This window comes from Lemur catta, chromosome 1 (assembly GCF_020740605.2).
Source record: "Lemur catta isolate mLemCat1 chromosome 1, mLemCat1.pri, whole genome shotgun sequence".
NCBI lineage: Eukaryota > Metazoa > Chordata > Mammalia > Primates > Lemuridae > Lemur > Lemur catta.
In genome coordinates, this window is record NC_059128.1 from 33,272,120 (window position 1) to 33,297,146 (window position 25,027).

Genomic DNA, 25,027 nt, shown 5'->3' on the forward strand with positions numbered 1-25,027 from the left:
GAGCCCGCAGCAGGCACCTGAGAGCCAACGTAAAGCCAATGTAGAGAAACGCACCTGGAAATAATGGAATCCACAAGATCCGTTTCTTTAGCTTTTAGTGTAATTTAAGTAGCTATTAGGTTCAGGATTTTTTCTTCGTAATTATAGACACTTTGCCTGAAATATAACTCTTCAAACGAAGTAAATGGACTTACCACTTTCCTTGACCTACTACTGAAAAACACATTCTCCATCCAATATCCTGGCTGACAACATACACTTTTTCATTGCTTTTTAAAGATCTAATAGACTAGACTTGCTTTCCCCTAATACTCATTCTTAGGAATAGGCAATTTTCTCAACTCAGGAGAGCATTTATTTGCCTCTCTCTGGTGCTAGCACATTCAGTAGTAGTAAATTGGGTCTCAAGAGAGGCCCATTCATTCTTTGGTGCCACCGGTGTACACCACAGCAGAGATATTTAGTGATCTGAAACGATGTGCTGGCAACCCGAGCGTCTACCCTAAACAGCTTAGAGGGAAAAGAGAGACTTACGCCTGCACACCACCTCCAAAGGATTTTGCATTTAGAGATGTTTTTATGATCACCTATCTCTTCGCCCTGGTGAAGGAAGTCAGTAGGCATTTTCCCTAGTTAAAGAAAAACTGGGGATGGGGGAGGGCCACGGGACTCTCGAGCGCTCACGGAGACTTAGGTGAGTCTTCGAATCCAGACCCTGCTCAGGGCCTTCCGACCTGGGGTGAGCCCGGGAGAGGACCCGCCGCTGGGGGCCCGGCCGGGCTCCTGCAGGGGCGAGGTGCCTCGGTGGGGCGGAGTTACCGGGGCCAGACCGGGGTGGGATTTGCCGGGAAGTGATGAGACCGGAAAGCGAGCCCGGTAGAGGTGGGCTGGGTGGGAGCTCACCCCAACGCCCCCATCCAGAAGGTCCGCGGAAAAACCAAAATGTTCCCCGACCCCTCCCGGGTCCCGGCACAAAAGGGCTGGGCGGGGGGCGGGGAGAGGGGGCCCCCCCGGCCTCGCCCCGCCGCCGGCCCCGCTCTCCGGCGCGCTCCCCGCCCCTCTCGCGGCGGCGCAGGGGAAGGGGCGGGCGGGGGCAGCCGCCGCCGCTCTCTCCTCCCACCGCCGCGCGCGAGCCCAGCCGCTCGGGGCGGGCGCTGCTCCCGCCGCAGCCGCGCTCCCCGGCGCCGAGCGAGCGGGCGGGCGAGGCCGGGCCCGGCTTCCTTCTGGCCGCCCGCAGCGTCCCCGGGCGGGCGCGGGCCGCGATGGCAGCGGCCGAGCGGGGCTGAGCCCGTCGCCCGCCCGCAGCCCCCGGCCCCTTCCAGCCCCTTCCAGCCCCAGCCATGGCGAAGCAGTACGATGTGCTGTTCCGGCTGCTGCTGATCGGGGACTCCGGGGTGGGCAAGACCTGCCTGTTGTGCCGCTTCACCGACAACGAGTTCCACTCCTCGCACATCTCCACCATCGGTAAGGGGCGGTGGCCCGAGGGCGCCCCACCCTCCCCGCCGGGCGGGTTCCCCGCTGCCCTCCTCCCCGGCCGGGGGCAGTTGTCCGCCCCTCGGGCAAGAGGCGGTGGCACTGGAGGCCAGGGCGAGGCATAAATCTCGGGGCGAGCGGGCCACCGGCTGGGGACCTGAACATCGGTCCCTGCAGGCGAGGGGGTCCCTGCTGCCTGCCGTCCGGGACCAGAGCAGCATCTGCGCCCCCTCGCTGGGGAGACTTCCATCCTCCTATCGAAGGAGAAAATGGGGAGCGGGTATAGGCCTGGTACCCTGAGCTGGGGCTGAAATAAAATCCCCACACCCCCAGGTGGAGAGGGGGAGGGGAAGTAAAGCCTGTGCTCGGGGAGCAGAGTCACTGAGGTACCCTCACTTCACCCAATGTGGAGTCAGGATGAGGAAGGGAGGAAGGGAGGGTCAAAGGGATTGGTTTCCAGGGTACAGCTGTGAAGGTAAGCGCAAGGTGGGACACCTGGAGGAGGCACAGATGAGGGGAGAAGCCACAGTGCGGGAGAAAGGGATGAGCCAGCTGACTGAAGCATTTGTTTTGAGGAAGGCTGAAGAGGGTGGAGGAGTGGCAGGAATCCTTGTCCAGACCAGGGGGTTAGAAGGCAGGCAGGATCTGCCTTAGAATATGTTTCTGGTCTGGCAGTGCTGAAGCCTCTGGTTAAAGGGACAAGGCCTGCTGGCATCCTAGACAGCATCTCTTCTAGGAGTGGGTCTGCGGCCTCCCCTCTGAAAGGCCCCCTCTTCTGGGAAGTCTGAGCTGAGGGAATTCCACCCCCACCTCACAGATTCCATGCTTGCTCAGCCCTGGAGTAGCCTCTGAACTGCCCAGGGCCCTGGAAACACCTGCTGGCTGGCCGGCCATCCAATTGGAATGCTTCCTAGAAGTCCCTGCTGCCATCTGGGAGGACCCAGCTCTCAGCTTCCTCTTGAGGGTTCATCTCCACCCCCCTCCCCCCTCCCTCAAAACACACTCCTTGCCAAGAGAGAAGAACAGATAGAGCCAGGAGGAACAGAGCCTTCTGAGTTAAGAGGCAAGCTTTGTCGTCAGACAGACCTGGAGACCTCACTTTGGGGCAGAGTGACCTTGAATATCACTTAAGCCTCTGAGCTTTAGTTTCTCATCTGTAGAATGGGTATAGTACTGGTACGTATCTCTCAAGGTGTTGTAATGATTAAATGAGATAATGTGTAAAGCACTTAGCACAAAGACACACTGTGAAGCTGGGCAAATGCTGATCTTACTGTTGTCATCATCATTGTGGTCATTGGTCTCTTTCTCTCTTTGTTTTGCTATCTTCAAAGAACTTAGGGTCAGGGAAGGCATCTGTCTTTCTCAAAGGAGCTATAAGGCAAGCCCCTAGGCACCCCAGGAGCTTGGGCTGGGCCACAGTTTGGGTGAGAGACATTTCAGAGAGAAGGTACAGATAGGGAGCCTTGGCCAAGGGAAGGCTGTGTGCTGGGGCGGGCTCAGGGAAGAGGCAGGAGTTGGAGACAGGCATGGGAGTGAGCGAGGGAGTGGCAGAGGAACCAGCTGGGGTATGGGGACAGGTTGCAGGCTCTGGGACAAAGGGCAGCAGGTTATCATTTAAGGAAACTTGCAGTGGCTGTTTTCGGGATGGGCCTTGTGCCAGGAGCAGCTGAGCTATCTGCAGAGAGCTGGGGGCTGCCTGGGACCCCTGGCTTTTGCCTGAAGAGCAGTAGCGTGCACCCTGGTATCCTGGCCACGTTCCAAGTCCTAGGAGTGACCTGGGCTTTTCCCCCTGAGGGCTTCATTCAGCCACCTCATTTCAGAAGCTTCTAGGACTCCTGCTTAGTGTCGTGGGAGTTAGCTTCCCCTAGGAGACAGGTGTCCGTGTCCTCCTTTTCAGCAGGAAAATGAGGGAACCCCTGTCTCTGAAATACCAGGGTGGCCCCCTGAGGCTGGTGCTTTCACTAAAGAGAGTCCCTTGCCCCACACCTCTCATCACCAGCCCTTCTCCGTATCTCTTCCCCTTGTCATCGCCCTTGTTACAGCTTCTGCCTGCTAATAGGTGGGTAGTAGATAGGTCACAGGGACTTCCTAGAAACCCTCTGGGGCAGACCACTTTAGGGCAGAGGTAAATCAGTGAACACAGCAGGGGTGTCTCTGCAGCACCCTCACCCCTCAAGGCCCTTGGGATTTTGGTCTAAAACCTGAAGATGGTCCCCAGAGTCCCTCCTCTGCTGCTCATGGCCTGGTCCCCCTTTCCACAGGACACACAGGACTCTTTAGGAGTTTGGGTTCTGTGGAATAGAAAGAAATCTGTTTCCTCACACCAGCCTTTTGTAACCTGCCCCACCGCATTTCTTAAATGCTTTCTTATTTAAAGCTTATAAGGGGCTTGTGATTCTACCTTGTCTTGGGTCTGTTTTTCAGCATTAACTAAAACCTAGGGGAAGGAGTTGGATGGTCAAGAAAAGCTTTTTCCTTAAGTGATGGAAGCGGCAGCCAGGAGACAAATCTAGGAGCCAAGGAAAGGGGTGCTACCAAGTCCTGTTCATTAACTTATTAAAAAGTGCGTGTCCTGTGTGCTAGGCTGTGCGCTGAGACCTAGAGATTCTACGATGAACAATACTCACAGTCACCACTCTCAAGCCGTGCCTTGTCCAAAACACACTCTTTGACCAGGCTGGGCGTTGACCTAGGCCCCTTTCCCCCTCCCCCGGGGTCTTTTTTTTTTTTTTTTAATGAATGGGGAAAACAAGACAATTCACCAGTTAGTGCCAAGATAAGCCAGATTCTTGGCTCACCTCATGTTGATATCACCTAGGCTGGCACTTCCGTGAGTTACTGTGTATTCCACAAGCCTGTGATATTCCAGAGATGAGCCTGCCAGGGAGCAGGGAGGAGACCTCCCTAGACTGAGGCACCGAATGTCCCTGTCCCCATCCGTCTCTTCTTTCTGGCCAGCAGGTGGGGAGGTGGCCCTGCAGCTGGAGCTCTGCTACAGGCATTCTCTTGCCTTGCGGCTGTGCTGGCCCTGATGGGGCTGGGTGCAGAGGGGGGCGGTCATCCCCTTTCTTACCTGTTAAACAAATTAATCGAGCATTCACCACAAAGTGCCGTGCCAGACATTTTAGAGACATACAGCTGCCTACTTTTTTCTGCCCACAGAAGCCTATCATCTCGTTGGGGAGGCAAGACATAGGCGAAAAAGAGCTGTTGCCAAGATGAGATAATATATCTGAAAGCACTTGGTGAAGCACACTTCAGGTGTAAGGGATCGATTATGATCACTACGGTTACTCTTAACGAAGGTCTCACAGTGGGTATCAGAAGCTAAAGTGTGACGTGAGACGTGCCACGAGGCAGCCAGCGAATGGTGGTGGGACCACGAGTGCTGTTGCTAGACTGAGTGCTGCCGGGGGTTGGAGAAGGAGAGAGGCCCTGTGGCCTAGAACCCGCAGGGAAGGATGCAGCCAGGCCTCCGTGTGTGGGCTGCTCGCGCAGCAGATGGGGTAAACATGGCAGAGATAACAGAGGTGGGAACTGCGCGGGTGTCCCTGGGACTCTGGGCAGTTTGGCTGCAGCAAAAGGGAGTTTTTATTTTTTAGAAGAGTGAGAACGTTCCCCCGTTTATCTCTCTGTCTCCCAAACTATAAGTGCCTTGAGGGTGAGGCCAAATCTTATTCCTCTTTGTTTGCATAGTTTGCAGTGCAGGGCCAGGCAGATCCCATCCCTGTTGTTAAATTAAGGAATGAGTGTCGGGACCTGTTGGCGGAGGGCATCGAGGGCCTGGCTAAGGAGGTGGAACACGAGCCTTGGTGATGGTAGAGAAGGGTTTTGAGGAGGGTCCTGACGACGTTGGCTGGAAGAGGGGGTTAAGGCTGGAAGCAGAGACCCCAGCGGAGGGCTGTGGTAGTGTCTGGGCATACGGACCGCCCAACCCCCTGCTGCACCAGCACCCACCTCCACACAGTGGCCTGTGGTAGTTTCCCTCCAGAAGTGGAGAGTGGTTCAAACTGGCAACTTCTGAAAGGATCTCATGTGACCTGTGCTGTCTGCCCAGGCAGGGAGAAGATGTCCCACATGGACATCTATGTCCAAAGGACCTCTGAGGACCTTTCTGCTTTGTGACGTAAGCCGGGAATGCAAACTAAAGGGACTACCCAGAAGCTGGTTTCCTCCCTCCCATCCTTGGTCTTCCCTGAATAGACCTGCCACCTGGTCCCTGGACCTTTTGTTTTAAAGGCCACCCTGGGGCTACACACCTTCTGGGTGAGGAGGAAGCTGTGGCCTGTGGGGTTTCTGGTTGGACTGGTTGGACTCCTGTGGCTTCAGGGTCGCTTTCTCGGGCTGGCCTTGCTGCTGCCCAGTCACCTTTCTCTGGAGGTTCTGTTGGAACTGGCTCTAGCTGCCTGGGGCAAGGGCTTATGGTGACTGAGGGGGGAGGAAGAGGATGTGGGGAGGGGTAAGTCTGAGCCTGGAACTGAGTGACCTACCAGTCACTGGGGCAAATGCTTGGGCACTAGGGCCCTGGGGGCTGCGGGTTTCCGGATTGAGAGGAGCTGGGTACAGGTGCAGTGTGACAGCTGCGGAGGGTCAGGAGGGTCAGGGCTGGGTCTGGCGCTGCCCTGCATTGGCAGGTCTTGGCTCCCCTCCAGCCCTCAGGCAGCCTGAGACCAGTTTCTTCCCACCCTGTCCCCAGGCCCTGTAGGAAGGAAGGGAAGGTGAGAAGTGGTGAGTAGAATGAGAAGAGCCCAGGCTGTGGCCTTACTGCCTCTGTGACATTCAGACACTTAGGTAACATCTTTGTGCTTAGTTTCAGCATCTGTAAGTTGAAGATAGTAACAGAATATTACTTAAAGTTTGTGAAGATCACAGAGGCTAAATGGATACAAAGCACTCGGCAGAGCCCTCAGTAAAATGGTAGCTGCCATCATCATCATCATCGTATTATTATTATTATTATTCCTGACTTATAAGGATGTTGTAGAGATTAGTAAACTGTCAACAGCGTGCTGAGTGGTCACGCTCTCCATCACTTGTGCATTCAGTCATTCGGACACCATCTACCGAACACCACCGTGTGCCGGGCGCTGTGCCGGGAGCTGCGGATACCGGATACCGCGGTGAACAAAACCAAGCGGGGGGCCGGATTCCGGTGCAGGGCAGCACGAGTAGGCTCTGTGTTTCTTTTCAGTTTCTGCCCCAATACCCCCATTGCCCTGGCAGTGCCGGCATCTGAGAAGGAAGTGTGAGGTGGTGAGGAGGTACAGGGCCATCAGGTGACTCAAGGGGACAGGGGTGGCTCCGCCTCAAGGCTCAGGCCTCAGTTCCTGCTTCTGACACAGGCTGAGACGCAGCCGCCCTCACCTTACCCAAGGACACGATCCCTGGGGAACAGATGTGAAACCCGCAGAGGGTTTCGGCCGATCTATGCAACATCCACAGATCTGCACGGGGTTCCCTCCTGCTTCTCTGCACTCCCCGGTTTCTATTCCTTCTGCCTCCGCCCCGCCTCCTCCCTCCTTCCCGGACAGGTTGGTGATGAGCTTTATAACATGAAAGTTGATATTTGGCCATTACCCTTCTACCCTGATCACTAGCTCTTCTCAGAGTGCCGCCTTCTGTAATCCAATATTTGCACCGGTTTCCCTGTAAAACTGCCAGTTTTCTGTACAGGCCTCTGACCTCTCTTTGGCTTTTCTGCCAGGCCAGTGAGCTTTGTCAGGGAGGCACAGGGCTTCCTGGACATTTGATTCCTCCCACTGAGGAGGAAAAGGCTAATCATCAACCCTATTTTATAACTGGGAAGAGTGAGGCCCCGAGAGAAGTTATGACTGCCATCTTGCATGGAGGTGATCCAGTTTGTCCTCCAGTTTCTCCAGACTGGCTTTGGGCATGTCCTTCGTCCCAGAAGTCCCTTTTGCAGGTTGCCACGTGGAACCTGTCTCCTGTGAGCCGAAGGGGAAAGGGTGAGTGCCCCTCCCCACGTGAGGGCTCGGGGACTGAGCTGTGCTCCCACTGCTGGCAGGTTCTCCCTTTGCACGACCCCCTGAGGGAGAGTCGTGGGGCCTGTGACAGAGGAGTCAGGGGAGGGCCTCTGAGGATGTTGTCCCCGTCACCATTTTGATGACAGGTTTACTGAGAACTCTGTGACTATGACACTGTGCTCTAAAGACAGGGCCAGCAGGTGACTTTGAAATGTGGGTATATTCTCTGGTCACTGTCCCTAAACTTTTCTCCCTGCTGATCTTTTCTCCAGGTATGTACTGACTTCATTCATTCATTCACTCATTCATTTTTTCAACCCCATTGAGTGATATTTAGTGATCTCCCTCCCGCCACGCACTGAGAATATGAAATGAATAAGACGCTGCTCTGCCCTCTGGGAGCTCACAGTGTAGCTGGGGAGTCAGGCATCCAAACAACCAGAATATTATGCAGAAGAAACGTCAGGATGCTTTGCAATCACAGAGTAGTGAGAAATCCCTCCTGGGGAGGTTGGTGAAGGCTTCAAAGAGGAAGTGACATTTAAGTGAGGTTTTGAAGACTAAGTAGGATTCCCCAGGGGACAAGGGGGTGGGGAAGAGCCTCGAGAATGGGGCTGCTGCCCTTCAGCCTGGCTGAGGCCAGCTGGGAGCGGCCATGCCAATGGTCATACCAGCTTCGGTTCCACATCCTTGCTAGGAGCTTGCTCTGAGGCTCTGGGTGAGGGCAGAGGCACCTGGAGGCCCTCTTCTTCCCTGAGCCTTTGCTGCCGGTCAGCACAGCCCTGCCTGCGATGCTGGCTCAGGAGTAGGCAGCTGTAGGAACGAGGGGTTGGTGGCCTGGCAGGTCTTGGCTGCCTCATTGGTGCCCCTGCCACCCAGCAGCAGGCTCGGGGAGGGGAGTTCCAGGTGCAAGGTCTGCCAAAGGGGAGAGGGGAGGGGTGGCTGGAGCACACTGCACACGTCACAGAGGCTCTCGGGATCCTTCAGATCTCCTCCCTGCTGGTACCTTCTTGTCATTCAGGTCTCACCTCAAATGTCACTTCCTTCAAAAGGCCTTCTCTGACCAGCCAGTCTAAAGTAGCTTGCACACGGGTCGCTACTGTTGCTCCTGCTTTTGCTTGGTAACACCCACTGCTCTCTGAAGTTAGGCATTAGTTACTTATCTGTCTTCCCCACCAGAGTAGAAGCTCCCTGACAACAAAGATCTTTCTGTGTTGTTCACTGCTTGTCTCCTGGTACCTAGCTTAGTTCCCGGCACATACTTCAATAGCCTTCACTAGCAGTTTGAATGAATGAGTGAACAAATGAATGCATACATGCATTTTCCTAGAGGACTCTTGCTCTCCCCTGAGGGAAGTTGCAGGTAGTATCGTTTTCTTGGGACTCACAAGACAGTGAGAAGCTCACCATGCTAGGCATGGGTTTGGGAGTGTGAGAAGAGAGGGGTCTTCTGCAAGGGCGAACTCTTTCCAGTAGCTTTTCACCTTTCTGCTCAGAGACCTGTCATAGCAGAAGCTCAGACATAGCAAGGAGTGAGAAAGGGCCTCCCGGGATCCCTGTGTGTGTGAGGTCTTCCTCGGTGTATGCAGAGGTGAGGGGTCAGTGTCTTAGACTAGGGTCAGGGTTACCTGTCTTTCAGGGTCACTGCTGGTGTCATAGGATGCCCATCAGCTCCACCTTCCAGGACCACGTCTGCAGCCAGGGGCTCTGAGTTAGGAGCTTCTAGGGCTTGAGCCCTGGGGCCATCCATTCCTTCCAGCCCCCGAGAGTGCATGTTTGACTGGGAAACCCTTTGTGATAACAGCCCGTGGTGTCTGAGGTCCAGGGTTTCCAAAGACTGACCCATCAAGATTTTTTATACATGAAGGTGGTGGCCCCCAGAGTTGTCCTGGTCCCCTTTTCTTGACTGTCCTGTGTTGTGTGTGTGTGTGTGTGTGTGTGTGTATGTATGTGTATGCACACATCTGTTTGAGATTGAACAAGAAACAGTATCACTCTGAAATCTCGAGTATCTCTTGTGGGTGGGCATCTGAATCAGAACCCTTGACCCCAATGCTCTAGACGTTAAAACACAGCCTTCGAGTGAGTTAGAAGATCAGGATTCTGTCTGCCAAGACCCAGGCCCCTTGTTTTATTTCTGCTTCCCACCACTCCCACAGCAAGGCGGTGCGAGTGCTAATGCATTTGTTCAGAGAGCCCAAGTCCACCTTTCCCCAGAGTGGAGCCCGCGTGAGGGACAGTGTGCGGCTCTGCAGAGGTGGATGTCGGGTGGCATGCAGGCCAGTGGCAAGCGGGGAGTCTGCAGATGGAAGGACGGAACGAGCAAGGGGCGGGTCTGGGCACAGGTGTCCCCCATGCTGTGAGGGACACTGTGATCCGGGACCCCTTGTCTCGCTTCGTCTCCCAGCTCTCCCTCTCTGTCGTTCTCCTCCCTGTCCCCCTCACCTGTCCTTAGCTGGGGGAGATGGCATTATTGGTCTCCTGATACATTCTCTGCTGAGAGAAGAGGGGTTTGAAATGGGGATTACTGTGATGCCTTGTTTGGGTGACAAAGGCAGGCAACCACCTCCCCCGGGGTCTGCCTTTCCCTAAAGTTTTAGGGTTGCTCAGGGGTGACCTCTTTGGAGGTGACCTCCTGCCACAACCTGCAGGAGCTCCACGTGTTCCGCACATGCTGACTTCCTGCAGGGGGAGGGGACGGGCATTCCTGGGACAGTGCTGGGTAAGTGGAGCCAGTGCAGCCGCAGATTGGGTGTCTGCCTTGGGTTTCAGGTGTATTGAGTTGTTTCTTGTTGTGGAGTCTCATTGCTAATGAAAAGGCTCAGGTCACGCTGCTGGGCCTTTGGCTGTGGTTGATCATGGTGATAAGATTTGGCACCCAGAAGCAGTCCTGTTTCCACTGAAGCATGTGGCACATGGCGGGCAGGCACGCTGGCACCTGACATTAACCCATGAGGTGCTGGCCCGCCAACAGGCACACCCTACCTGTGCCAGAATTTAGGTTGTGGCCAGACTCTGGGAGCCACCTGGGCTCTACCAGGAGTGGCATTTTTTCTTCTCGTTGAAACATTCCAGCTTCATGCTAGCTCATTGCCGCACCCTCCGCCCTCTCCGCAACAGGAACCTCCCCCGGCCCCACTTCCCAGAGCTCTTGGCCACTCCCCATGCTGGGTCTCTGGGCTCCTAATCTCATCCTTCCCTGAGGGAGATCCATAGCTGCTTCTGCTACTCTTCATAAAGCTCTGTGTGCCAGACTCTGTGTTATGGATTTGATACCTTTTGTGACATCAGAGATTGTCACCCCCATTGCCAGGTGAGGAAACAGGCAAAGAGAGGCTAACGGGCTTTCCTAAGACCATTCAGGTAATTAGTGGTAAAAGGCAGGATTGCAACCAAGTCTGACCTCCCGATTGCGTTCCCAATGGCCACGCTGCTATTTCTTGAGCCGCGCTTCCTCCACGCTCCCTCCACGCTCCAGGGCTTTCTTTGGAGGCAGACAGTGATGGCAAGGAGTGTTCTTTCGTCTGGATGTGCCCTGTCTCCTTGCCACAGTCTTCACAGCACCTCCTCTGTGAGACTGGAGATGCGGTCAGCTCTTCCCTGTTTACCTGCCCAAGGTGAGCTGTCTCAGGGCCAAGTGAGTGCCAGGCATCTCCACTGTCCTGCCCTGCCCCCGTGCCCAGAGGAGGGCCTCGCCTGTCCCCATTTCTCCCACGGCAGCGCCATCCCTGCACTCCAGACTCCAGTTGTGGCCTGGCAGTCACAGGGGGCTGCTGCTGGAGGGGCAGAGGCCACATAGCCAGGGACACAGCAGGAAGAGTGAAGGGCCTGGGGCTGCCTCAAGCCACAGTGACATGTTGAGAGCAGCACCGTCCATGGGCATATCAGGACCTGGCACAGTCACTTAACTGAGGAGCGTTTCTTGCCAGTGTCTGTGCAGTGTTCAGATGGCAGGAAACCTGTCCCTGCTCTTAAGCCAGGGGCACCCAGCCCTCCATATGCTCTCTGGGGCGGGGGTTGCTTTCATGGAATTGCTTCTTTGTGCCTGGCCCTGTGCTGGCAAAGGGGCTGAGATTTAAAAAAACAAGCAAACAAAACAAAACTTTATAAGGCACAAAATATATTCTCTGCTTCTTCGTTCTTTATGTCCTGTTGGGGCTAGAAGACAAAAAACAGAGGGCAGTAAGGAGCGGGGAGCGTTATTTTAGACGTCTTGCCCCCAGCTTGGGGGAGCCACTAGGCAGCAGTGGATAACCTGAGGCACTCCCAGGTGTCACTAAGAAAAGGGGCATGTGCCATGTGGACACCCAGGGGCTGAACCTGGTGTCTGGACTGGCAGCCATGCCCGGACCCCGCGCACCCAGCCCCAACTCCAGCCAGCGTGCCGTCATCGTCAGGCCGTCCCGCTCCTCTGAGTGTCTGTCTGCCACCTGCTCCTCTCACTACCAACTGCCTGGTCCCCTCGCCCTGTCTGGAGGGAGCTGGTTTGATCAGCTTAGCTAACTCCCCTGTCCCTGTTGGCCAGGTCACCTTGTGGGTCACCTGCAAACCCATGGATGGTCCTGTCAGAAGCTGCTTCTGCACAAAGAACTTGCTGCACCCAGCCCTGCTTCCCTGAGCAGGCGTTTTTGGGCTGAGAGGTTCTAGCCAGAGAGGGGCACTGGGTGTGGCAGACACCATGCTGAACACATGCTGTGCTGGGAAAAACAATGAGCTGCTCACTGTGCTTTGGGTACTTGGTCAGGAGAGGGCCTGTTTCTGACTTTCTCCTTTTGGGGCCCCCAGGGTCTCCACGAACCTCTGCTGGAACTAAGTAGAGGTGGTTTGCTTGTTTCTTAACTCTGTGAACCCTGTTCCTTTAGTACCCAGGAAAGGAAGTAGACACTCTTGTAGGGACACTGCCAGGGTGATGAATCTGAGCTTACTGCAGTCATGAACTATCTCAAGGAGCAAGGGTGTTCCCTGAAAATAGGTTATGGTGCGTGTCTTAGTTAGGGCTGCTATAACAAGACTTAGACTGGGTAATTGATAAACAACAGAAATTTACTGCTCACAGTTTGGGAGGCTGAAAAGTCCAAGATCAAGGCCAGCAGATTTGGTGTCTGGTGAAGACTGCTCTCTGCTACAAAGGTGGTATCTTCTAGCTGCGTCCTCATGGAGCAGAAGGTAAAAGGGAGCAAACAAGCTCCCTGGGGCCTCATCTGCAGGGGCACTGATCCCCCACATGAGGGCTCCACCCTCATGACCAAATCCCCTCCCAGCGTCATTGCACTGGGGATTAAGTTTCAACATGAATTTTGGAGGGACGCAGACATTCAGACCATAGCAGCAGGCTCACCCCGTGTGCACCCACTGCCTCACTTCCAGATGCCTCATAGTATCGGAACAGGTATGCCGGTGTGAGTGAACAAGCAGTAAGATTCATCAGCCTCAAAGGGTTGGAAGCCACTGGTCGAGGGAAGAGCAGCCTGGGTAGGTTTCCAGAGACCAGTTGTCCAGTCTAGCTCAGCTGGGGGATGTGGGAGCAGGAATAAGTCCTGGCCTGTCTGGGCCTCTCTGTGGCAGTAGCCACTCCTGCCTCCTTCACAGGGCTTGGGGTTCCACAGGCAAGAGGTGTGCTATAAAGACAAGTAGTGTTAATGGCATGGGCTTTGGGTGTGGTTCTGCCTGGAGCTGTGCTAGACAGTGGTTCTCTCTCTCTTTTTTTTTTTTTTTTTGAGACAGAGTCTCACTGTGTTACCTGAGCTAGAGTGCAGTGGCATCAGGCTAGCTCACAGCAACCTCAAACTCCTGGGCTCAAGCGATCCTCCTGCCTCAGCCTCCCAAGTAGCTGGGACTACGGGTGTGCACCACCATGCCCAGCTAATTTTTTTGGTTTCTATTTTTAGTAGAGATGGGTCTCACTCTTGCTTAGGCTGGTCTCGAATACCTGAGCTCAAGCGATCCTCCTTCCTAGGCCTCCCAGAGTGCTAGGGTTACAGGCATGAGCCACTGTGCCCTTCCTAGACAGTAGTTCTCAGACTTCAATGTGCATAAGCTTCAGTAGGGCTGGGTAAGCCCTGAAAATCTGCATTTCTGACAAGCTCCCTGATGATGCTGGTGCTGCAGGTCCCTGGACACAAGGGTATCTGGATAGCAAAGGATGAGTCTGTAATTCCTTCCACTTCAGGGGTTCTCTGGGCCAGTTTTCCTGGCTGCTCCCGGGAAGACTTTGTTCAGCAGAGGGAAGGTAGGAATGAGAGAACTGCGGTGTGTTAGGTGCTTTACATACACCGTTTAATTTATACCCCACAGCAACCCTTACGAGGGAGTGTCTCGTTCTACAGATAGGAAAGTTAAAGCTGGGAGAAGTTAAGACTTGCCCAAAGTCACACTGCAAGTGCCAAACCCAGGATTCAATGCCAATGGATGTCTCTTCTACTACATTAGAGCTCCCGAACTTTCCTCTACCTAAAAGTCACCCACAGTGCTGTTAAAAATACAGGTTTCTGGGCCTCACCCTCAAATTATGATTCAGTAGCTCTAGGCAAGTCAAGGTAGCTGTGTTTTTTAAAAAACTCACCCCAGGTGATTCTAAAGCTGAGGACCTGCAAAGCGCACCTGGAGAAACAAGGCCCCGTGTTGCCACTCCGGACACTGCAGGTGCAGAGCTTTTGTCCACAAGTACTTCTCCAGCCTAGGCACGTGTGAGAACCACCTGGAGATCGTGTGGAACAGAGGCCTGAGCTGCAGGGCTGAGGCAGGGCCCAGGAATCTGCATTTCTAACAAGTCCCAGTGCTGCTGCTGCAGATCTAGGGACACACTTTGAGAAGCACTGTCCTAGAAGCTTGCTACTCAGGAGTGTGATCCACCAGCTCCACCAAAGCCTTGTGCAGACCTCAGGCCTCCTCACCCCACACCTACTAAATCATAATCTGCATTTTAACACTGTCCCCAGGTGATTCACGTGCACCTTAAAGTTTGGCTGCCTTGGAGGAGCCAGAATGCGAAAGCACCAGGGGTAGAGGCAGATGGAGAACATCTTATCTTCCCACAGATACGGAAGATGCAGCAAAGAGGGGTACTGAGGGGTGCGCCCCAGATGGGGTGATGAGGACAGAGGAGAGGTGAGACTAGGGAAGAACAGAGGACCGTTCCCAGGGAAGGCAGAGAGAACAGGAAACTGCAGAAGGGAAGTGGCCTCAGAGGAGAGGCTTCAGCAGGTGCCTTTCTCTGGGGCCATGGAACAGTGGAGAAGGTACCCTGTGGAGAGCATGGGGCTGCGGAGGGGACACCCTGGGGCTGATGCCTTCAGTGGGGAGGACAGTGGCTGTGGGGATGGACACACATGTGAATAAAGCATTTGCTGTGCAGCTGTGAGGCCAGCCAAGGTCAGAGTGCAGGAGTCTGTAGGGGACAAAATAAGGCCAATGGTTGACTTTGTCCTGCAGTGCTGAGCAGTGGAAAAAACCAGCAGCCACGCAGGGAGAGGGAAGGGGCCAGGGCGTGAGTGGTAGATGACACAGTGGGGGGCCCGGGGTGTGGGGGAATGGAGAGCAGAAGGAACAGATGCCACTTGAAGTTCCTGGGGCTGTTAACCTTTTTTAAATTTAAAAAAGGGTGTGTGGGCAGGGAGGGAGGAAAATCTTTCCAAAGACATAGACTTAGTCTTTCTTCCATCAAATGTTAGTACATACGAATAGCCAAAATGGAAGCAGTTTACTTCTCAGAGATGTTAAGACAAATTTTACTGGGTGGCCAGTAGGGCCTAGGTTGCAAGATGGTAGGTGTGTGTGTAGCGGGGTGGGTGCTGTGAGCCCCAGAATTCCCCAGCCTTGGTCCCTGGCCACACAGCTAAGAAGTGGGGGGGAGGGGGGGAGACGGAATCACAGCCCAGCCTCACTTCCAGTGTCAGTCCCTGTCTCCTCGTCAGTCCCGCCTCTAGTAACAGTCGCCTGCTTTCCTCTCTCCCTCCATCCCCCTTAATATTGGAAGCTCCTCTTCCAGCAAAGCCCTTCTTAAGGCCCCGCAGGGAGACAGGAAACTAAGCAGGTTAAGTCTGTGTAGTGAACACTTAACTCTCTTCCCAATCCCCCAGGAAACAGTGCAAGGGCTAGTGCGTGGGCTCTGGCATGAACAGATCTGTGTTTGAATCTCTGCACGCGCTGTGCTGACCTTGGCTAGTTATTTACCTCTCGGGGCCTTTGCTTCCTTTCCACTTAGCTCTGTGAGGGCAGGAACCATGTCTTTTCACAGCTCTGTTGCACCGAGCACTGTGCAGGGCACGTAGTTCCCATAAATGTTCATGGAAGACATAAAACCTTCTCTTTCCCTTCTCCCCTTGTGACCACTTTGCACGAGGCACTGTCCTTAACCAGGCTTGCTAGGCTGGTATGAGGACAAGCTAGGTTGATTATAAAATGAACAAAATTTCTGGTTCTGCTTGGAAGAATGCCCTAAATACCACGAAACAGCAAGAATTTTTTGATTCCCTTCCATGCCAGGTATTAGGGAGAATGAAATTCCTGGTAACTGTTTATCGAGGCAGGAATAAGGGCGCCTGCCTCCCACCAGGGCCAGGTGCCTCTCTCCTTCTTCCCTCCTCCCCATCTTCGCTCTTTCTCTGCACACATAGAAGAACGGCAGCCAGACATTGCCCATTTGGAAAAGTACAACTCAGTAGATATGAATCAGCTTGGGCAGGCGAAAAATGATTCATGTCTGACCAACTTGATTTAGTTCAGGTCACCTGTTCTGAATCTTTTTCTCCCGTGTAATTAAATGATGATTGGTCTCAGTGGTGGGAAGGAAGAGACAGAATTTAGTCTGTTTGTATTTGCAGAAAGCTGGGGACAGGATGGATGAGGGGAGATGTTTTCCTGTTTGGCAAATAATCCATGTGGAGGTGGAACGGCAGAGACGTTGGGGATGCTGGCATCTTGGGGGCCTTCTGAGCTGGGCAGTTCACCCTGGGGACAGGCTGTCCAGAACGCTGCCTTTAGCAGTGGCTAAAGATGTCCACTCCTGACCTGGCTCCAGGGAGCTTAATTAACCCCTTAGACACAGCTCTTGAATCACTGGGCACTGTGCTTGGGTACAGTTAAGGTTAGGGAGATTGGAACATCTCCCCTCTTCACTTTGTTGTCACTCAGAATCAGGCCTGCTGCAACTGCTGGTGCTGACTTCTGCTGCAAGTTTTCCCAAATATGTCTCTGCCCTGGGCTCGTTTGCCAAATCCCTTGTGTTCCTGTGTCTCGTGGCAGCTTAGCTCCTCCAGTCTGTGGGCAGAGGGGCCTAAGAACTCTTCACTTCCTGTCTGTCACCCAGTGACACGTCATGCCACTGCCTCTTCATCTGGGCATATATAGTCACTCGAGAGCACCCGCTGTGTACCAGGCGCTGTACTAGGTTATGAGGGCTGCGATTGATTGGGCCAGGCACTGTATCTCATTTGGTCTTCTCAGCAACCCTCTGAGATGATTGGTAATGTCTCCAATGAAGACTTTACTGACCAGGAGATAGAGGCTCAATGAAGCAAGGTGCCTAAAGTCATAGCTGTGAGTTAAGTGGCCAGAGTTCGGACTTCAGAGCCCATGCTCCTTCTAGTAAACAGCACCAGTGAACAGGACCTAGCAACAACAGATCCACTGAGGCCTTGGTGGGCTTTTGCTGGGTGCCAAGGCATCGTGCACAACCATAGTTGAAACCATCCTCCCCTTGCCTCGGTCCGCACGCCTTCCCCATGCTCCCAACAGCGCCGCAACCCCTCCTGGTTATTGGCGAGGCGGAGAGAGAGAGAACAGGCAAATGAGGTGGGTTGCAATTCCCAGGGATCAGAATTTCGGGAAGGATAAATACAAGTGGTTCTCTCCGGAACTATGAGTAGGAAGACCCCAGCCTCACTCTGCCTCCGCGTGTCCCCCAAGCCCTTTACTGTCAGCAACTTTCAGCCCAGGGAGAAAGGAAAGCCCCACTCAAAGCTCCCGCCATGTCCTTAGAATCAATTTTTGGTTAAAGAAGGCCCTTGCCTCATCTCCTCTCTTTGCCAAATTAAACCAAAATGAAATCCCTTCAAATGTGAGTGTGCAGAGCCTTTCCCACTCCTCACTTTCTTGCTTCTTCCTTTCTCCAGGTGTTGACTTTAAGATGAAGACCATAGAGGTAGATGGCATCAAAGTGCGGATACAGATTTGGTGAGTTGGGGAGGAGGAGGAGGAGGAGGAGGAAGAGGAGACGACCCTGGGCTGCTCCTTGGCTGCCACTGTCATGTGTACGATCCCCAGGCGTCATCCGGGATAACTGGCCACCTCTATGATGGAGAGACGGGAAGTCTCAGAAGCCTGTCTCCACTCCTGTGAGCCTTAATGGCCAATCTCTTTTCTTAAGAAACTTTATGGGATTGACCACAAGTCACCCAAGGGCAATAACTAGAAGGAACTGGCAAACCACTGTGAGTTTGTCTTAGAATTAGGCTTTACCCTTTTTCCTTGGGCAGTGCTGCACCGATTGGAAGAGGGCAGGCTACACCCCATCATTTAGGGCGGGACCCGGCAAGAGTTCGGTACAGCGCAGTGCAGTTTCCACAAGCAGCCACAGGGTGCCACTGTGGCTCTTTGCCCTGAAGGCCTTGGAAACACTGGCTTTGCCAGCGGCTGGAGCTGCCTCCCAGTTCCAGAATAGTATGGGCATTGCCTTCAGAGGTCGCACAGGGACTGGGGGTGTAGCAGCATCCCTCCCCCACCTCTGCCCAGCCAAATCTGGCCACAACGGCCCAGTTCTAGAGAGAGCTGTCCGAGGCCCAGTTACGGTTGTGGCTCCTGATATCTGCCACGGGGCATTTGTCAGGAGGGGCTGGGGCCCTGCAGGCCCCGGTACAGATGACCAGGCCTCTGGCTGCAGAGTCAGGGGTGTTTTCCTCCCTTTGGCGATATAAGCACCCCTGATTTTTTACCCTGCACCTCCCAGTTTTTCCTGCAAGGGCAAAGGGTCTCCCAGCTCTGCTCCTCCCCTCCCCACCTGCTTTCGTGGTCCCTGCTCCTCTGATGGACTGGCTTTGTACCGCAGGGACACGGCGGGGCAGGAGAGATATCAGACCATCACAAAGCAGTACTATCGACGGGCCCAGGTGAGCCACCCTTTTTGGGATTTGTAGGTGGGAAACTGCCACCCACATTCCTAGCTCTGGGTGTTTGAGATTTCTGTGCCATTGACCCCCAAAATAGAGCCCTCAGATTGCCTGCTGGGGAGGGAGCTCAGGCCCATCTTTCAGTTGTTCACTGCCCATCCATTCATTCATCAGTTATTCACAGAGCGCTTACTGTAGGCAGGCCCCAACTTCCACCTCCATCCTGGGCCAAAGATCCAGGTCAGAGCATGTGGTGCCTCCCTACCCCAGAGAGTTCTGTGATGGGCCCAGGGAGTGGCAGTGGGGGGAGCGGGGTCTGAGAGGGAAGGAGACATTTCTGGATGCTGAGAAGGGAGAGTGGGACCCAACCTTTAAGGTGCCGCAGCCCTTGCTGGCCCCGCGACTGTGCACTCTCTCTGTGTGCATCCACCTCCCCATCTTTCTTTTCTTCTCTCTCTCTCAGGGAATATTTTTAGTCTACGACATTAGCAGCGAGCGCTCTTACCAGCACATCATGAAGTGGGTCAGTGATGTGGATGAGGTAGGAGATGCCGCCTCACCACCGGGAGGCGGGGGGGAGGGTGCCTCAGAGGGAAGGCGAGGCCAGGGCCCAATGCGGGGGCTGGTGAGTAAATGCCTCTAGGAACCGTTGCCTCCCACAGCCCTGGATGAAGATCTCCAGAGGAGTAAGACTTGGGGAAGAGGCCGAAGCTGGCACGCCCTCACACTCCACACCCCGCCAGGCCTCCATGGCTGTGTCCTCCCTGGAAACGAGTTAGTTCCAAGTCTGCCCTGTGAGCAGCTTCCTCCTGAAATCTCAGGTGCAGGTGGAGCTGCACAGTTGCAGTTCTAGTCCTGGCTCTGCACAATAGCTGTACAGCCTTGAGCTAAACATTTGGACGCTCTGGGTCCCCAGTTACTCATCTTTAGAATGAGGGCTGGACTCAAGTCCAGTGTCCTTTCCAGCTCAGATACCAATCGTCCAACTCAAGGAAGCGCCAATGTTAGCCAGAGCATCTCCTGCCCTAAGCTGTCCCTGGGACCCCCTGGCATCAGTCATGGCACTTGGGGGAGCCTGGCATCTGCATCCAGTCAGCCCACCCTGTCCTGAGGCTCTTAAACATGGTGGTGGTTTGGAGGGCAGTACAGCCGGTGTGGGGGATGGGCAGGAAGGGTGCCACTCACTGACGGTTCTGCCCATCCTTTGTCCCCAGTATGCACCGGAAGGCGTCCAGAAGATCCTTATAGGGAACAAGGCTGATGAGGAGCAGAAACGGCAGGTGGGGAGAGAGCAAGGGCAGCAGGTAGGTCCATCCCGGGTGCTCTGCCGCACGTCCAGGGCCAGTCCTGAGCGTGGGGACCCAAGAGTGTGAATGTGTTTGCCACCAGCGGGTCCTCCCACACGTTCCTGCACCCTGAGGACTGGGGGAGTGGCTATGCTCAGCAGGTGTCCTCTCTGTCCTTCAGGACAGTGATTTGGGGTCCATCCACAAACAAAGACCTCTTGGGCAACAACTCTCCCACGTCTGAGTTCCCAAAAGCAGGATTGCCCTGTGCTTAAGAGGTCATCCATGCCTGGGTTAGTGATGAGGAAGAACTTCAAGTTGCTGACGTCTCTAACAGCATCCTGGCACTGCTGCCATTTTCCAGTCAGGAAGCAGATCTCCCATCCCGCCCCGTCCCTCCTTATGCCCAGAAAGAGGCAGGAAGGAAAACGAGGGGAGGAAGGCCGCTGTTGGAGAAGCACCAGGGGCAGAGAGGGCAGGAGGATGGGGCTGGGGCAGTGGCCAGGCTGCAGGGAGACCGTCTTCCCGGAGCACAGAAAGGAAGAGGGATATTTCTCAGACAAGTCATCCACCTACTCCGTGGGCCTCAAGAGTTTTTCTCTCCCTCTTCAGTCAATAGCTTTCCATTAGCACTTAAAATAAAATTGATTTTTTGATATGAAAAATAATACATGGTCATTGAAAAATTTGAAAGTAGAGGCCAAGCCTACTTGAATAATAGTATTTATCGAGCACCGCATGTGTTGTGTTGTGCTAAGCAAGTGCTTTTAGGTGTATGACCCCATTTAATCATTCCACAGCCTCAGATGACAGACACTGTCAGGCCCTTTGAGGGAAGATGAAGCTGGGGCTTAGGGAGAACAAGTAACTTGCCCTGGGCTGTGCAGCTGCTAAGTGGCAGCCCTGGATTCCCGTCTGGGGCTGCTGGACTCAGGGCCCCTGCTTTTCACAAATGTGCTGTGCTGCCACAACAGCTTGGTGTCTTTGTCCTCTGATACACGACGTGTGTGTGTTGCGGGGTGGGCGGGTCGGGGAGGTGTATTTGTGAAGCCTCTGCTCCCACCTCTGCCAGCCTATGTCTTGGAGCCCCCAGTGTGGTCTGAGAAGTTACCTGCTCTGAGAGATTGTCACAACGTAGCACGGTCTGTGAGCACAATGGCAGAAGGATGTGCCTGGTGGTGTGGGTACCTCCCTTCCCTTTTCGAATCTTTCAGAAATGTCCTTCTCTTGCAGCTGGCTAAGGAGTATGGCATGGACTTTTATGAAACAAGTGCCTGCACCAACCTCAACATTAAAGAGGTGAGCGCCCTGGAGACCAGCTGTCTGCTCCTGCTGGCCGAGTCCAGCAAGGTGGGGAGGTGAGAGGTGGAGCCCCAGGATAAGATGGGCCCCACCCTGGCCGGGTGCAGGGTTCCCCGGGGGCCGAAGAGAGGACACTGGACTAACCTGTGCCCTTGGTTTCCAGTCGTTCACACGGCTCACGGAGCTGGTGCTGCAGGCCCACAGGAAGGAGCTGGAGGGTCTCCGGACACGTGCCAACAACGAGTTGGCGTTGGCAGAGCTGGAGGAAGACGAGGGCAAACCTGAGGGTCCAGCGAACTCTTCCAAAACCTGCTGGTGCTGAGAGTCCTGTGTGGGGCACCCCACACGGTGCCCTCTTCCCTCAGGAGGCCTGTGGGCAGACGGGGGAGCCTGGCTTTGCCCTGCTGCTGCCCTCTCATTTGATGACCCTGTGGAATGCCAGTAGCTGCCACTCCCCCTGCCTGGCCCTGAGAGCAGCTCTGCTGTCATCCCCGAGCAGCCTCTGCCCCAGCCCCTCCACCCTGGAGTGGTACCCTTCAGCCTGTTCCCCCAGCCACAGGCCTGCTGTGACCCCAGAATGTGCTGCGAGCACCGTCTCACCGCCCCGAGCTCCCCAGACATGGCCGAGGCTGGAGTCAAGGCCCCTGCAAGGCTCCTTTCTTGGTGCATTTTGTCTCCTCTCTGCTTTTTCTCCCTTCTCCCCACTGGTCTTTCTCTGGCCCCTTCCCCTCCAGTGTGTTTTGCATCAAAGCCCCTCAGGCCCCTTTCCCTGTACGTCCTGCCGTGTGGCTGCAGGTGCAGTGCTTTCCTTTCCTCCTGACCCTGTCCAAGGGAATGGACCCAGGCTCATGGGGACATGCCATCTGCTGCTCTAAGGAGAGCCCCCCACCCTGTTCTGTGGGTGGGCCAAAGGCTACAGGGTGCTGCTTCCTCTTCCCCTCCCCACCGTCCCTCTCCCGCCATGGGCCAGCCTCCCCAGGACCTGGGAAAGCGGAACATCAAGGTAGGAAGGAAACACCGACCTGGTGGTCCTCCAGCCTGGGGCTGTCCTACCTCTACCTGCTCCCCCTGCCTGAGCTCTGGCCTTGCTTGGCTGTCCGCCTGCCTCACTGGGGAACTGAGCTCAGAGGCAGGTGCTTCGGAGATGGAAAATAAGTGATGAGGGGTGGCAGGGATAAAAAGTCACCTCCATTGTCTACCTCCCATGCAGCATGTACACAATTTCTCTCTGTCTGGGCTCCTGAATTTAAAGAGGTGGACCAAGGCCTGTGGCTACTCCAGGGGCAGGGAGAGCCCTGGGGCCAGTGGTACTGTGAAGCCTACCATGCACTTGAGGGAAGGAGCATTTGGGAATGAAGGACTAGCTCCTACGTGTCAGGTTAAGAGCAAGGGAGAGCTGGCCAGGGATAGCATTTTGCAAAGCAGAGGGGAAAATAGCAGCAGGACCTCCTGGGCCCCATCTTCCATTTCTGGGGTAAGAGCATTTCCCCAGACATCCTGGCAGAGGAGTGAGCCCAGCCTCCAGCTCTCAAGATTCTCCTGGGAATCCACATTTTGTGGGAGAAGGGCTGAGTCCTCATGGGAAGAGAGAAGGCAGGCCCCAGGCGGAAGTGCTTGGTGCTGTTCTCTTCAGCCTTTGAGACAAGTGCTCCTCCTGCCCTCTAGCTCCTGAGTAGGCTTGAGGGTTTGCCAACTGCACTGTGGCTGCAGGTGGAGGGAAGAGGACTCCCTCCTCCGGAGCTCTGTGTTTTGGAAGTTTCTTTAATCCCATATGGCCCAAGAGTAGCTTGAAGGAGGCCCTTCTAAAAAGAACGAGGCTTTTACCAGTCCTACTAGGGTTCCTCCCCACCTTCCCAAGGTGGTAGAGGCCTAGGTCAGAGGGTCGTTCATATATTAGCCGTGTTGCGAGGCTGGGGCTGGAGCCAAAACAAAGAACTGCGCATCGAGCATTCACCAACCAAGGACCCGAATCCAGGGCGCACACATGAGGGATGAGAACGCCACTTTCTTACTCTCCAAAAGAGGGGCTGGGGATAAAACCACCAAACCTTTCCTCCTAGCTCTTATCAAACCAGGACACAAGCCAGCAGGAGAGGGTGGCTCAGAATTTAGGAGAGGGTTAGGTTAGGTGGAGGCAGGAAAAGGGCAGGAATAGTTATAAATCGTTGCCTATTGAGAAACCGAGAGAGCTGACTCTAGGATGGAGCCATGACTACAGCTGGGCTGCTTCCTCGAGGACTGACTCCTCGGGTGTCAGGACCTATGCAGCATCACGCCAGGGGTTGGGAAGGCCAGCCCTCAGCCAGGGGCTTGAGAGAGGAGATGTATAAGGCACTGGCTCCAGCCTGCGGCTCAGTATTGCAGCTTCTGAGCTTCGCAGAGGACCAGGCAGAGCCCCATTCTCTTTCTCTCCTAGCCCCCTCAGGAAAGAGGGACTATATTTATACTGTACCCTGGGGGTTCTGGAAGGGAAAACATGGAATCCGATTCTGTGGACTGCTGAGCCATGTCTGCAGCGGGGAAAAGGAATGGGAGCCGGAGACTTGGGACTGTAGGTTGCAGCCACGCTCACCAGGTACCAGAGTCGGCCTCTTACCCCTAAACTTCTGCAGTCCGGGGTGGTCTGGGCTGTGGCTTGAGGCCCGTGCCATTGAGCAGGCTCTCCTGCCTGTTTACTGGGCATCTGTTGTCTTGAGACTCAGCCCAGCCTCGCCCTGCCACCTGCGCCCAAGCCCCCTCCATCTCCCTGTGATGGGTGAATTTCACGTACTGTGTCTCGGGTCCATTATATGAATTGTGAGCAGGGTTCATCTATTTTAAACAGATGTTTACAAAATAAAGACTATTTGAAATTACAGGGGTGGCTGCCTGTGTGAGTATCTGGGTGTGGTGTGGGGAGAGGGAGAGGCAGTGTTGGTATTAAAGGCTCCAGAACACGAAAGCAGAAGCTAGAAAATGACAATGAGAATAGCAAACACTGCCTTTGCACCTTCCCTCATGCCACCTGCAGGGAAGCCCAAAGCAAAGCCCCCACTGTCCTGCAGTGGGCTTATGCTGCAGAAATAAAATTAAGCACAGTTATTGGGAGGATGCTAAACATCTGTGTTGGAGGGAGTCTTTTTTTTTTTTTCCTTAAAGAGACAGAGTCTCCTTTTGTTGCCCAGGCTGGAGTGCAGTGGTGAAATCATAGCTCAATGCTACCTCAAACTCCTGGGTTCAGTTTTCCCACCTCAGCCTCCCTAGCAGCTAGGGCTACAGGTGTGCACCAGCATGCCTGAGCTAATTTTTTTTTTTTTTTTTTTTTGGTAGAGACAGGGCAGGCAGTGGAGGTGTGTGTGTGTGTGTGTGTGTGTGTGTGTGCAGGCTTTGTCTCACTAGGTTGGCCAGGCTGGTCTTGAACTCCTGGCCTCAAGATATCCTTCAGCTTCAACCTCCCAAAGTGCTAGGATTATAGGCGTGAGCCACTGCCTGAGAGGGTCTTTTTTTTTTTTTTTTTTTTGAGACAGAGTCTCACTTTGTTGCCCAGGCTAGAGTGAGTGCCGTGGCGTCAGCCTAGCTCATAGCAACCTCAAACTCCTGGGCTTCAGCGATCCTACTGCCTCAGCCTCCCGGGTAGCTGGGACTACAGGCATGTGCCACCATGCCCGGCTAATTTTTTTTTTCTACATATATTTTTAGTTGGCCAGATAATTTCTTTCTATTTTTAGTAGAGACGGGGTCTCGCTCTTGCTCAGGCTGGTCTCTAACTCCTGACCTTGAGTAATCTACCCACCTCGGCCTCCCAGAGTGCTAGGATTACAGGCGTGAGCCACCACGCCCGGCCCCTGAGGGGGTCTTTAAAGCCAAGATGTTTCTCATCTGTTTGGGATGGACC

The 25,027-nt window shown here is 54.5% G+C and overlaps 1 protein-coding gene and 1 long non-coding RNA gene across 3 annotated transcripts; one reads left to right on the forward strand and one right to left on the reverse strand.

Annotated features, from left to right (window-relative positions):
• The first annotated feature begins 672 nt into the window (after positions 1–672).
• Positions 673–24,010, forward strand: RAB15 (RAB15, member RAS oncogene family). Of its 2 annotated transcripts, none has more exons than XM_045565628.1 (7): positions 673–694; positions 17,573–17,633; positions 18,505–18,565; positions 19,029–19,106; positions 19,780–19,869; positions 21,085–21,150; positions 21,317–24,010. In XM_045565628.1, the coding sequence occupies exons 2-7, from the start codon at positions 17,587–17,589 to the stop codon at positions 21,473–21,475; spliced, it is 501 nt and encodes a 166-aa protein (XP_045421584.1). In that variant the 5' UTR covers positions 673–694; positions 17,573–17,586; the 3' UTR covers positions 21,476–24,010. The 2 variants fall into 2 exon arrangements, with proteins under 2 accessions (XP_045421584.1, XP_045421577.1); XM_045565621.1 differs by lacking the exon at positions 673–694 and adding an exon at positions 1,248–1,464.
• Positions 11,607–21,316, reverse strand: LOC123648001. Its single transcript, XR_006738452.1, has 3 exons — positions 21,298–21,316; positions 17,549–17,749; positions 11,607–11,618 (listed from the first exon to the last, which is right to left on the reverse strand). It is a non-coding gene; the product is annotated as an uncharacterized LOC123648001 (long non-coding RNA).
• Positions 24,011–25,027: the final 1,017 nt, after the last annotated feature.